The sequence below is a fragment of the Pan troglodytes genome, chromosome 16, assembly GCF_028858775.2.
Source record: "Pan troglodytes isolate AG18354 chromosome 16, NHGRI_mPanTro3-v2.0_pri, whole genome shotgun sequence".
Classification (NCBI taxonomy): Eukaryota; Metazoa; Chordata; class Mammalia; order Primates; family Hominidae; genus Pan; species Pan troglodytes.
In genome coordinates, this window is record NC_072414.2 from 13,283,925 (window position 1) to 13,298,322 (window position 14,398).

Consider the following 14,398-nt stretch of genomic DNA (forward strand, 5'->3'; position numbering starts at 1 on the left):
GAGACCCCATCTCTACAAAACAATTAGAGAAAATGTGCCAGGCATGGGTGGCACATGCCTGTAGTCCCATCTCCTTGGGAGGCTCAGTTGAGAGGATCGCTTAAGCCCAGGAGGTTGAGGCTGCAGTGAGTCATGATCATGCCACTGCACTCCAGCCTAGGCAACAGAGTGAGACTTGGTCTGAAAAAATAAAAAAGTAAAACAAATCCTGAGGTTTTAGATTTCAGAAAGAATTATGAGGGGTTAGTAATTGTCATATTTCATTTAGGAGAAGCTATATATATATATACACACACACTTTTCTTTCTTTTTTTTTTTTTTTTTGAGACGGAGTCTCACTCTGTCACCCAGGCTGGAGTGTGGTGGTGTGATCTCAGCTCACTTCAACCTCTGCCTCCCAGTATCAAGCCATCTTCCCACCTCAGCCTCCCAAGTAGCTGGGCTTAAAGGCACATGCCACCACCATGTATTTTTGGTAGAGAGGGGTTTCACTATGTTGCCCAGGCTGGTCTCAAACTCCTGAGCTCAAGCCATCCACCTGCCTTGGCCTCTAAAGTGCTGGGATTACAAGTGTAAGCCACTGCACCCGGCCTTTTTTTTTTTTTTTTTTTTTGAGACGGAGTCTTGCTCTGTTGCCCAGGCTGGAGGGCAGTGGCGTGATCTCGGCTCACTGCAACCTCCGCCTCCTGGGTTCAAGTGATTCTTCTGCCTCAGCCTCCTGAGTAGCTGGGACTACAGGTGTGCCCCACCACGCCTGGCTAATTTTTGTATTTTTAGTAGAGATGGGGTTTCACCACGTTGGCCAGGCTGGTCTCAATCCCTGGCCTTGTGATCTGCCTGCCTCGGGCTCCCAAAGTGCTGGGATTACAGGCGTGAGCCATCGCACCCGGCGCAATTTTTTTTTTTTTTATAATTGAGGAACTTACCTGACACATCATTATCACCCAGAGTCCATAGTTCCCATTAGGGTTCATTCTTGCACTTGTGTATTCTGCGGCTTTTGGCCAACATAGAGTGACAGTGATCCATCTTTGCAGTGTCATACAGAAGAGTTTCACTGCTGGAAAAAATCCTCCGTGTGCTCTGCCTGTTCCTCCCTCCCTCCCCCTAAGTCCTGGCAACCCCTGATCTTTCTTCTGTCTCCAGGGTTTTTGGCTTTTCAGAATGTTGGACTCACACAGTGTGCTATACAGTAGGTAGCAATGTTCAGGTTGGCTCTTAGTAATGTTTCCTCTGCATCTTTTCAAGGCTTGCTTGAAAAGGCTCCATTTTTAGTACTGAGTAATAGTCCATTGTCTGGATGTCCCATGCTGTGTTTATAAAGTTACCCCATCAGATATTTGTGTGTGTGGCTGTGGCGGTCAGTGTGATTAGTCCTGTCATCTTGCTTGGAAACAAAAGCCTCAGTGCATGTGCATTCTTGAATTTTATTGAAGAAATGAGTTTGTTGTTGTTGTTATTGTCACCCAGGTCACCCAGATTGCACAGTGGTGCAATCTCGTCTCACTGTAACCTCCGCCTCTCGGGTTCAAGCAATTCTCCTGCCTCAGCCTCCTGAGTAGCTGGGATTACAGGCGCCCGCCACCATGCCTGGCTAATTTTTGTATTTTTAGTGGAGACTGGGTTTCACCATGTTGGCCAGGCTGGTCTCGAACTCCTGACCTCAGGTGATCCACCCGCCTTGGCCTCCCAAAGTGCTGGGATTACAGGTGTGAGCCACCACACCCAGCCAACCCAGGAGTTTAACAGCAGTTTGGGTAACATAGTGAGACCCCATCTCTACAAAAATTAAAAAAAAAAAATTAGGCAGGTATGGTGGCATGCACCTGTAATCCCAGCTATTCTCATGAGGCGGAGGCGGGAGGATCAATTGAGCCCTAAAGTTGGAGGCTGCAGTAAGCTATGATCACACCACTGCACTGCAGCCTGGGCAACAGAGTGAGATCCTGAGTCTTAAAAAAATAATAATAGAGCCAGGCACAGTGGCTCATGCCTGTAATCCCAGCACTTTGGGAGGCTGAGGTGGGTGGATCATGAGGTCAGGAGATCGAGACCATCCTGGCTAAAACGGTGAAACCCTGTCTCTACTAAAAATACCAAAAATTAGCTGGGCGTGGTGGCAGGTGCCTGTAGTCCCAGCTACTTGGGAGGCTGAGGCAGGAGAATGGCGTGAACCTGGGAGGTGGAGCTTGCAGTGAGCTGAGATCACACCACTGGACTCCAGCCTGGGCGACAGAGCGAGACTCTGTCTCAAAAAAAAAAAATAATAATAATAATAATAATTTTTTCCACTTGCATCCAAAAGTAGCATTAACTAGCCAAGTAATCTGTATTCCCTGAATGCATTTCTTTCACATAGGTATGACTCCCTCACTGGGGTTCTGGTCAGCCAGCAGAACCTGCTGCTGGAGAAGGCCAGTGTCCTGTTCAACACTGGGGCCCTCTACACCCAGATTGGGACCCGGAGCTATTGGCAGACGCAGGCTGGGCTGCAGAGTGCCATAGATGCCTTTCAGAGAGCTGCAGGTATGTCTCCTCCAGGGCTGACTGGACAGAGCCTTGGCCCCACCTGGTGGCACCAGGGGACCCACCACTGAAGAGGGTCTACAGGTCGTCCCCTGCAAGGGCCAGACCAGTCTTCAGCTCTGGTGTAACTTCCCATTAAGAAACTTGCTCTGGCCGGGCGTGGTGGCTCATGCCTGTAATCCCAGCACTTTGGGAGGCTGAGGCAGGTGGATCACGAAGGTCAGGAGATCGAGACCATCCTGGCTAACATGGTGAAACCCCGTCTCTACTAAAAATACACAAAATTAGCTGGGCCTGGTGGCGGGCACCTATATTCCCAGCTACTTGGGAGGCTGAGGCAGGAGAATGGCATGAACCCGGGAGGCGGAGCTTGCAGTGAGCTGAGATCGCGCCACTGCACTCCAGCCTGGGCAACAGAGCCAGACTCCATCTCAAAAAAAAAAAAAAAGAAACTTGCTCGGTGGTTCAGACCTCAGTCTGGGATGGCTGATGTACATGGTGAATCCTGTGGCTGATGATTGATCTTTTCCAGACAAGTGGCCCTGGGATGGCAGTGCATAACTGTTTCTTTCAACACTGTCATGAAGAGCAGAATAACTTTTCCCAAATAGTGAAACTGTAGGCTTCTTTTTCTTGTATTAGGTGTACCCTATCTGTGTGTATTACTCTTCGTGCCTTTATTTATTTATTTATTTATTTATTTATTTATTTATGAGATGGAGTTTCGCCCTTGTCGCCCAGGCTGGAGTGCAGTGGCGCAATGTTGGCTCACTGCTTGAAACCTCCCAGTTTCAAGTGATTCTCCTGCCTCAGCCTCCTGAGTAGCTGGGATTACAGGCACCCGCTGCCACGCCTGGCTAATTTTTGTATTTTTAGTAGAGATGGAGTCTCACCATCCTGGCCAGGCTGGTCTCGAATTCCTGACCTCAGGTGTTCCGCCTGCCTCAGCCTCCCAAAATGCTGGGATTACAGGGTGAGCCACCGCACCCTGCCCCTCCATGCCTTTATGTCACCTGCATTCTGCCAACTTCTCCAGCATGAGGTGGGTGTTCTCAACCCTTTGTCAAGTGATGCATTCAAAGGATGTCTCATAGCTCAGTTCCCTTCTTCTGGGAACTGCCTTTTGTTATTTTATTTTATTTATTTGTTTATTTTGAGATAGAGTCTTGCTCTTGTCACCCAGCCTGGAGTGCAGTGGCTCAATCTCTGCTCACTACAACTTCTGCCTGCTGGGTTCAAGCAACTCTTCTGCCTCAGCCTCCCAAGTAGCTGGGATTACAGGTGACTGCCACCATGCCCGGCTAATTTTTGCATTTTTAGTACAGATGAGGTTTTGCCCTGTTGGCCAGGCTGGTCTCAAACTCCTGACCTCAGGTAATCCTAGTATGAGAACGAGGTGCGGGGTCGAGGAGAAAAGCAGCCTAGTGCTTACACCTGTAGAGGACCGGGGTCACCAGACCCAGTGCTGTGGGTGAGCCTGGCACGGCCCACCCTTGCCTACAGGTTCTGCCTTGCTCCCCCATAGCAGGGCGTGTGTCTGGGTCAGACTCCGTGTGGGGATGGATGCAAGAGTAGGGCACAGTGTAGACCACAGTGTGTTCTCCACACTAGCTCTATAGTGTGTTGCCTTCTAGGTTGATCATCGACATTCTGCTTTGGGGTGTGATCCCCTTCCACCCATGTGGATCATTGTTTGATATCACTTTGCCCTGCAAGCTTGTGAAGAACCAGAGCTTTGCCACTTCAACTCATTGTGAAATTTCTGATGTCACAATGATTGGTCCTACCAGCCTGGGCCACACAGGAAGACCCTGTCTCTACAGAATATTTAAAATTAGCCAGGCTTGGTGGTGTATGCCCATAGTTCTAGCTACTCCAGAGGCTAAGACAGGAGGATCACTTAAGCCCAGGAGTTTGAGGCTGCAGTGAGTTATGATTGTCAAAAAGAATTTTATTTTTAATTAAAGAAATAGGCCAGGCATGGTGGCTCATGCCTGTAATCCCAGCACTTTAGGAGGCTGAGGTGGGTGGATTGCTGGAGCTCAGGAATTTGAGATCAGCCTGGGAAACAAGGCAAAACTCCATCTCTACAAAAAGTACAAAAATTAGCTGGGCCTGGTGGTGCATGCCTGTAGTCTCAGCTACTTGGGAGGCTGAGATGGAAGGATCAGCCAAGGTTGTGGTAAGCCAAGATCGTGCCATTGCACTCCAGCCTGGGCGACAGAGCAAGAACCTGTCTCAAAAAATAACTAATTAAAAAAATGAAAGATTGGTCTCTTGGGATGAAGCGATATGCTAAGATTCCAAGTATGAGTTGATTTCTTTTGTTGTAAATCTTTTTTCCGGACTCATCTTTCTGGGGAATCTTAGGCAGGCACTCTGTGTCCTGTCTCTGAGATTATAGCAGTGGAGACAAATTATAGATGAAATGAAGAAAGTGGGAGAACAGTGGGGAGGGTGAGGGAACCCCCACGGAGCTCACAGCTCAAAACGGCAGGTGCCATCCCTTCGCAGGGTGGGGATTTTTTTTTTTTTTTTTTTGCTCAGCAGCAAAACCAGAGGACCCAGTTGGATGGGATTCATATGAGAGACTCTATTTCAGTTCCAGATTGATTGTCAGTTAGCGCTTTGGACAGTTAAATTTCCATTGGAGCAGACGGATTGAGTTTTTTTTTTTTTTTTTTGAGATGGAATCTCACTCTGTTGCCCAGGTTGGAGTGCAGTGGTGAGATCTCGGCTCATTGCAGCCTCCGCTTCCTGGGTTCAAGTGATTCTCCTACCTCAGCCTCCTGAGTAGCTGGGATTATAGGTGTGTACCATCATGCCTGGCTAATTTTTATAATTTTAGTAGAGGCAGGGTTTTGCCATGTTGGCCAGGCTGGTCTCGAACCTGACCTCAGGTGATCCACCCACCTCGGCCTCCCACAGTGCTGGGATTAGAGGCGTGAGCCACCGCGCCTGGCCAGAATAGATCTTTCTTGAGGTCCAGGGGAAAAGCCCTGGACTGCTGAATGACTCAGATCTTATGTGTGAGCCTGGCCGCCTGTGAGCCCCTCAGTCCTTCTGCCTGCTCTCTGCTTGCATCTCCATACCTGTCGTGATGGAATTTTGTCCCAGGTGACACAGGAGTTGTAGGGAGCAGGCTTGTTTCTCTACTCAATGGAGATGTAAGTGTTTTGGAAGATAATCCAATTTTTAAAAATTGGGTTAAAAGGCTGGGTGGGGTGGCTCACACCTGTTATCCCAGCACTTTGGGTGGCCGAGGCAGGCAGATCACCTGAGGTCAGGAGTTCAAGACCAGTCTGGCCAACATGGTGAAACCCCGTCTGTACTAAAAATACAAAAATTAGCTGGGTGTGGTGGTGGGCACCTGTAATCCCTGCTACTTGGGGGGCTGAGGCAGGGGGATCGCTTGAACCTGGGAGGCAGAGGTTTCGGTGAGCTGAAATCATGCCACTGCACTCCAGCCTGGGCGTTTATTTATAAATAAATAAATAAATAGTGTTAAAATATACATATATAACTTAAAATGGACTATTTTAACCAGTTTTTTTATTATAGTAAAATAACACAGAACATAAAATTACCATTTTAATGATTATCTTAAATTTTTAAAATTTTAAAATTATCTGCCAACCAGAAGCACATTTTAACCATTTTGAAGTGTGCAGTTCAATGGCATTAAGTGCATTTGTACATTCATAGTGTTGTGCAGCCATTACCACTAAACATCTCCAGAAGTTAAAATTTTTTTTTGTTGGTTAGGCAAGGTGGCTCACACCTGTAATCTCAGTACTTTGGGAGGCTGAGTCAGGAGGATCACTTGAATCCAAGAGCTGGAGACCAGTCTGGGCAACATAGGCACACCCCATCTGTACAAAAAATTTTAAAATTAGCTGGGTGTGGGGTGGTGCATGGCTGTAGTCCCAGCTCTTCAGGAGACTGAAGTGGGAGGACCGCTTGAGCCCAGGAGTTTGAGGCTGCAGTGAGTCATGATCCTGCCACTGCACTCCAGTCTGGGCAACAGAGTGTGATCTTGTCTCAAAAATAAATAAAATAAATACATTTTTAAAAAATATATATTTTTTTAAGAGACAGGGGTCTCAGTATGTTGCCCAGGCTGGTCTTGAACTCTTAATGTCAAGCAACCCTCCCACCTCAGCCTCCCTTGTAGCTGGGATTATAGGCAGCAGCCCCTGTGACCAGCTATCTCCAGAACTTTTTCATCTGGATGATGGATAAGCAAAGCTCTGTACTTACTCAGTTAAGCAATAACTTCCCATTGCCCCCTTTCCCAGCCCCAGCTAACCTCTATTCTCCTTTCTGTTTCTGTGAATTTGACTATTCTGGGTCCTTATCTAAATGGAATCCTACAATATTGGTCCTTTTGTGAATGGCTTGTTTCACTTAGCATAATGCCCTTATTTACACTGTACTATATGTCAGAATTTCATTCCTTTTTAAGGCTGAAAAATATTCCATTGTATGGATAGGCCACATTGTGTTTAATCATTCAACTGCTCATGGATGTCTGGGTGGTTTCCACTTTTCAGCTCTTGTGAATAATGTTGCTATTAACACGGGTGTTCAAGTATCATTTAAGCCCCCACTTTCAACTGTTTGGGGATATATATCATAGGAGTGGAAATGCTGAACCATATAATTGAGAATCAAACTTTTTAATATGTTGTAGGACACTGGTTCTTTTTTTTTTCTCCTATATTTCCTTTTTTTTTTTTTTTTTTGAGACAGAGTCTTGCTCTGTCACCCAGGCTGGAGTGCAGTGGTGAGATCTCAGCTCACTGCAACCTCTGCCTCCTGGGCTCAAGCAATCCTCCTGCCTCAGCCTCCAGAGGAGCTGAGACTATAGGCGCACGCCATCACACCCAGCTAATTTTTGTATTTTTTGTAGAGACAGGGTTTCACCATGTTGCCCACACTGGTCTTAAATTCCTGACGCAAGTGATCTGCTCGCTTCGGCCTCCCAAAGTGTTGGGATTATGGGCATGAGCCACCGCACCTGGCCTCCTATCTTTCTCTACAGCAACGTGATGAAGTAAATGTAAACCCGAACTAATGGGCAAAACATTTTCCACTTTTAGGGGTTTTAAACTACCTGAAAGAGACATTTACCCATACTCCAAGTTATGACATGAGCCCTGCCATGCTCAGCGTGCTTGTCAAAATGATGCTTGCAGAAGCCCAAGAAAGCGTGTTTGAGAAAATCAGCCTTCCTGGGATCCGGAATGAATTCTTCATGCTGGTGAAGGTGGCTCAGGAGGCTGCCAAGGTAAGACTCCCTGGTTCCTGTGACTTTGGGGAGTGGGCAGGAAATGCTGGCACAGGAGCACTGGAAGTAGCGGGGCCTTCCCACGGGAGCTTGCCTGTGACCTGGGCATTGTGCCAGCTCCGGCCAGTACTGCTGGCTTGAGTTTTCTTGGCAAGTGTTGGTGTTTCAGATATGGATCACTGATTCCATCTGCCGCTTAACCTAAAAACCAGCATAATGACAGCAGCCTGATCCCCCTGTTAACTGTGACAATGACAGAATGAGGGCTTGCTTGGAGTTGCTCCCAGATTCTGGAGCAGCCCCTGGCAGGGGCTGTTGTATGAGAAGAAGAAAGGGCTCTTTCTCTGCAAATGGGTTCGTGAGGGCCCTTGTGCCAGGCTGCCCCTTCCCAATGCCCCTTCTATTTCAGGTGGGAGAGGTCTACCAACAGCTGCACACAGCCATGAGCCAGGCGCCGGTGAAAGAGAACATCCCCTACTCCTGGGCCAGCTTGGCCTGCGTGAAGGCCCACCACTACGCGGCCCTGGCCCACTACTTCACTGCCATCCTCCTCATCGACCACCAGGGTAAGGCCTGTGGGGTTCAGGGGTTTGGCCAGGGCTGTGGTCCAGCTGCCCCAGGGGCGATTCTGAGCTGAGCGAGAGCTAACTGCCTTCCCTGGAGATGCTCACAGGCTGAAGGCAGAGGATGAGAATGACCCATGACTGAGGAGCTGCTGCACAGGCCATGGTGGGGTTAGGGGTTATAAGCTTCTTTAGAGGGAGGAAGAGGAGGCACCTTTAATTCTGCCTGTGTGCAAGAGGATGAATTTTCACCTGGAATCTAGAATCTAAGGGAATGCCAAAAATGCTGGCATCAAGATAAGTAACATTTTAAGGTAATATTTTAAAAGAATCCAAATTAATGCAGGCCGGGTACAGTGGCTCACACCTGTAATCCCAGCACTTTGGAAGGCCAAGGCAGGCAGATCATTTGAGGTCAGGAGTTCGAGACCAGCCTGGCCAACATGGTGAAACTCTGTCTCTACTGAAAATACAAAAATTAGCCGGGCATGGCGCGTGCCTCTAATCCCAGATACTCCGGTGACTGAGGCAGGAGAATGGCTTGGGCCGGGGAGGTGGAGGTTGCAGTGAGCCGAGATTGTGCCACCGCACTCCAGCCTGGACAGCAGAGCAAGACTCCATCTCAAAAAAACTAATAATAATAAAATAAAAATTAATGCAAAAAAAACTGTGATGATCGGAATTTAATTTAATTTAATTTTATTTTATTTATTTTTAGAGATGGGGCTGGAGTGCAGTGGTATGATCATGGCTCACTGCCTTCTTGAACTCCTGGGCTCAAGCGATCCTCCCACTTCAGCCTCCTTAATACCTGGGACTACAGGCACATGCCACTACACCAGTTAATTGAAAAAAATTTTTTTTGAGGAGATGGAGTCTCACTATGTTGCCTAGGTTGGCTTCAAACTCCTGGCCTCAAGCAATTGTCCTGCCTTGGCCTCCCCAAAGTGTTGGGATTACAGGCATGAGCCACGGTGCCTGGCCAGGGATTTTTGATCTAATGAGTACTAATCCAGGCAGCCTCCCAAGGAATTAAAAAGACAGCCTCTGGAGCCAGACTTCCTGGGTTCATATCTCAGCTCTGCCATGAATGAGCTGTATTACCTTGGGCAAGTTACTTAGCTGTCCTCTGCCTCGATTTTCTCATCTGTAAAATGGGTATATGGAGAGAATCTACCTCACAGGCTGTCATGAAAATGAAGGGCCTGTATGCAAAGCTCAATAATGCTTTATACGCTGTAGGTTCTCTGAAAGTGTGAGCCACCACTCCTAGTACTATATAGTCTATTAGGTGAGACAAAATGTGGAAACAAATAGAAATACCATATAGTGCCTTGGTGATTGCTGCAGAGACACAAATGCAGCAGCAGGTGGACTCCATGGTGCAGTCATTGATGGCGTCTCAGAGGCGATGACATTTGAGTTCAACTTTTCCATCTGCACAGGAGGGCAGGGTCAGCCTAGAGGGAGTAAAGTGTCTGAGCACAGGAACAGAGGCCGAGGGTGCGGGGGAAGTGGAGAGTGGTTTTGTGAGGTTTGAGAGCAGGATACGCACCAGGGAGGGTGTGGTTGAAGCAGGAAGGGGCTGTGCTGCAGGTGTGCAGGCCTGCAGAGGGGTGCAGGCCAGGCATGACAGGGTCTGGGCTATGCTAGCTGGTTCTGTGTGGTGGGTGAGTCAGAGGAGGTAGCGTGTGGGGGCTCAGGGTCAAATTATGAACCTCACCGGGTGTGGTGGTTCACACCTACAATCCCAGCACTTTGGGAGGCCGAGATGGGTGGATCATGAGGTCAGGAGTTCGAGACCAGCCTGGCCAAGATGCTGAAACCCCGTCTCTACTAAAAATAGAAAAATTAGCTGGGCATAGTGGCACGTGCCTGTAATCCCAGCTACTCAGGAGGCTGAGGCAGGAGAATCACTTGAACCCGGGAGGTGGAGGTTGCAGTGAGCCAAGATCACACCACTGCACCCAAGCCTGGGCGACAGAGCAAAACTCCATCTCAAAAAAAAAAAAATTCTGAACCTCTGGAGCATGACTGGTTCCAATGAGCAAGAGCTTCAGGGTAGCCAGGCATGGTGGCTCACACATTTGATCCCAGCACTTTGGGAGGCTAAGGCAGGAGGGTCATTTGAACCCAGGGGTTTGAGACCAGCCTGGGCAATGTAGCAAGACCTCATCTTTACAAAAAAAATTTAAAAATTAGCCTGGCGTGTGGTGGTGCATGTCTGTAGTCCTAACTACTCAGGAGGCTGAGGTGGGAGGATCACTTGAGCCCAGGAGTTCAAGGCTGCAGTGAACTATGATTGTGCCGTTGCACTCCAGCCTGGTGACAGAGTGAGACCACACTCCAACCTGAGTGACAGAGTGAGACTGTCTCAAAGAAAAAAAAAGCTTGAGGGTCAGACTGCCTGGGGTGTGTCCAGGGGCAGAAAGGAGAGCCATGATCCCAAATGCCTTGTGAAACTGCAGAAGAAAGGAAACTAGAGACATGGTAGAAAGAGAAATCTCTATGTGGGTCTGTGGCCAGGTCCATGAGAGGGGATTTAACCTGTGGTTCTCTTTGCAGTGAAGCCAGGCACGGATCTGGACCACCAGGAGAAGTGCCTGTCCCAGCTCTACGACCACATGCCAGAGGGGCTGACACCCTTGACCACACTGAAGAATGATCAGCAGCGCCGACAGCTGGGTGCGTGTCCCTCTGCACCCAGATGTGGGTCCCACTTGGTGCCCAGCTGGTCCTGCTCATAGACAGCCACAGAGAGGTCCCTGAAGAGGGCCCGGGAGAGGGGGGTGTTCCAAGTCACTGTGGCCACTTTGGGTTCAGAAGTCATGAGGTGCAGTCCTGAGCCTCAGAGGGCTTCCCAGGCTGTGTTCTCATGGGTTCCATAGCACCCAGGCCTCCCACTGTGGAGCCAGGACTTTAACCATCTCCCTTGGGGTCCACAGGGTGGCCTGTATCATGCTAACGGAAGGAGACGTTTGTTGATTTCCTTATGCATGGCTGAATTACTAAGAACACCTAATGACTGTAATGAAGTGTCCTGGTTTGGTCTCTGCCATGTCTCAGTGTGAATATCTCTTCCCATGTGCAGACCTCACCTCCACCACCCTAATCTGCACCCACGCACACATACGCAGCTTCCCCGTCTCAGTGATGGCAACTCCCACCCCTCTAGGTGCTCAGGCCAGAAACCTTGGACTCACTGTCTACTCTTCTTTTCTTTCCTCCTCTTTCCCCTCCTCTCCCCTCTGCTCCCCTCTCCTCTCTTCCCCTCTGCTCCCCTCCCCTCCTCTCCCGTTCTCTCCCCTCCTCTTCCCTCCTGTCTGTTACCCTCCCCTCCCCTCCTCTCCCCTTCTCTTCCCTCCTCTCTTCTCCCCTTCTCTCCCCTCCTCTCTTCTCCCCTCCTCTCCTCTCCTCTCTCCGCCGGCCTCCCTCTCCTCCCCTCCCCTCCCCCCTCTCCTCCCCTCCCCTCCCCCCTCTCCTCCCCTCCCCTCCTCCCTCTCCTCCCTCTCCTCCCCTCCCCTCCTCCCTCTCCTCCCCTCCCCTCCTCCCTCTCCTCCCCTCCCCTCCTCCCTCCCCTCCTCCCTCTCCTCCCTTCCCCTCCTCCCTCTCCTCTCCTCCTCCCTCTCCTCCCCCTCCTCCCTCTCCTCCCCTCCCCTCCTCCCTCTCCTCCCCTCCCTTCCCTTTCTCCCCTCCCTTCCCTTTCTCCCCTCCCCTCCCTTCCCATCCTTCCCCTCCTCTCCTCCCCTCTCCCACCTCCCCTTCGCTCCCCATCCTTCCCCTCCTCTCCTCCCCTCTCCTCTCATCCTTCCTCCTCTCCCCTCACCCTTCCCCTCTCCCCTCCCCCCTCCCCTCTCCTCCCCTTTTCTTGTTCCTTGTTGCTTTCCTTTTCTTTCCCTTCCCTTTCCCCTCTCTCCTTTATTCTTTCTTTCTTTCTTTCTCTCCTCCCCATCTACCCTTCCTCCCTCCTTTCCTCTTTCCTTTTCTTTCATTTGCTTTCTTTGACAGCGTCTTGCTGTCCCCCAGGCTGCAGTGCAGTAGTGCAGTCACAGCTCAGTGCAGCCTCGAACTCCTCGAACTCCTGGTGATCCTCCTGCCTCAGCCTGCTGAGTAGCTGGGACTATAGGCATGCACCACCATGCCCGGCTAATATTGTAAAAAGGTTGTTGTAGAGATGCGGTCTCACTATGTTGCCCGGGCTGGTTTTGAACTCCTGGCTTCAAGTGATCCTCCTGCCTCAGCCTGCTGAGTAGCTGGGACTATAGGCATGCACCACCATGCCCGGCTAATATTGTAAAAAGGTTGTTGTAGAGATGCGGTCTCACTATGTTGCCCGGGCTGGTTTTGAACTCCTGGCTTCAAGTGATCCTCCTGCCTCAGCCTGCTGAGTAGCTGGGACTATAGGCATGCATCACCATGCCCGGCTAATATTGTAAAAAGGTTTTTGTAGAGATGCCGTCTCACTATGTTGCCTGGGCTGGTTTTGAATTCCTGGCCTCCAGCGATCCTCCTGCCTCTGTCTCCCAAAGTGCTGGGTTTACAGGCACGAGCCACCACACCTAACCTCTTGTCTTACTTTCTCACCCTACATTTGATTAGCAAATCCCTTTGGCTGTACCTAGAAGACACACTCAAATCTGGCCACTTTAACCCTGCTGCCCTGGTGGAAGCCACATGTGTATAGTGCTTATGTAAGAAACATTTACTCACTTAAACCCCACACAACACTATGAGGTGGGTCTCATGGCATCCCCATTTTACAGCTGAGGAAACTGAGACCCAGAGCGGTCACGTGGCTTGCCCTGCTCATAGCTGGTTTTCTTGCTGCCCCTTCAGAGTCTGCTCATGCAGGCCAGATCACATCAGTCCCCTGCTCACACCCCAGTGGGCTCCCATCTCACGCAGAACAGGAGTGAGAGCCCTCATCTCACACGCGTGAGATCCGCCATGATCTGGCCTTGCTCCTTCCCTGCACTCATTCTCTTCTGCCCTCCCTGCCTCCAGGCACACCTTAGCTCCTCCTTGCCCTTGAACACCTGTGTGTGCCCCTGCTCCAGGGCCCTCGCACCTGCTGCTCTTTCACATCCATCAGGGCTCTGCTCAAAAAGGACCATATCACAAAGCCTTCCTTGGCTGGGTGTGGTGGCTCATGCCTGCAATCCCAGCACTTTGGGAGGCTGAGGTGGGAGGATAGCTTGAAGTCAGGAGTTTGAGACCAGCCTGGGCAACATGGAGAAACCCCGTCTCTACCAAAAATACAAACACTTAGCCAGATGTGGTGGTGTGTGCCTGTAGTCCCAGCTACTTGGGAGGCTGAGGTGGGAGAATCACTTGAACCTGGGAGGCGGAGGTTGCAGTGAGCCGAGATTGTGCCACTGCACTCCAGCCTGGGTGACAGAGTGAGACTCCGTCTCAAGAAAAAAAAAAAAAGCCTTTCTTGGTCACCCATCATAGGACAACCCCATTCCCAGTCTTCTCTTACCATCTCCGCTTACCCTGCTTTATTTTTCTCTATAACCTCATCACCACCCCATCCGTTACATATTTCTTGTCTTGTTAGTTATCTGTCTTCAACCACTACATGTAAACTCCATGAATGTGGGGGCAGTTTGTTTACTCGTTGCTTTATCTCTAGTGCCCAGCACATTTGGTAAATATTTGTTGAGTGAACATCTTATGGACACAAGTGAGCTTATTACATACACATTTAAGGGAGGCTTGGGCTGGGCGCGGTGACTCACGCCTGCCATCCCAGCACTCTGGGAGGCTAAGGCAGGTGGATTGCTTGAGGACAGGAGTTTGAGACCAGCCTGGGCAACATAGCAATGATAATGAAATGATAATGATAATGAAAACATTATCCAAGTGTGGTGGTGCATGCCTGTGGTCCCAGCTACTCAAGAGTCAGAAGTGGGAATTTCAGTTGAGCCCAGGAGTTTGAGGCTGTGGTAAGCCATGATTGCACCACTGTACTCCAGCATGTGAAACAAAGTGAGACCCTGTCTCTAAATATAAAATA

The 14,398-nt window shown here is 49.8% G+C and overlaps 1 protein-coding gene across 1 annotated transcript in view; it reads left to right on the top strand.

The window, feature by feature from the left end:
* The window catches only part of LOC107968458 (putative rhophilin-2-like protein RHPN2P1), a 55,662-nt gene that overhangs the window by 19,845 nt on the left and 21,419 nt on the right, over positions 1-14,398 (top strand). Inside the window, 4 exon segments of the mRNA XM_054667315.2 lie at positions 2,360-2,526; positions 7,629-7,816; positions 8,226-8,382; positions 10,945-11,064. Coding sequence (XP_054523290.2) covers positions 2,360-2,526; positions 7,629-7,816; positions 8,226-8,382; positions 10,945-11,064 — 632 coding nt within the window.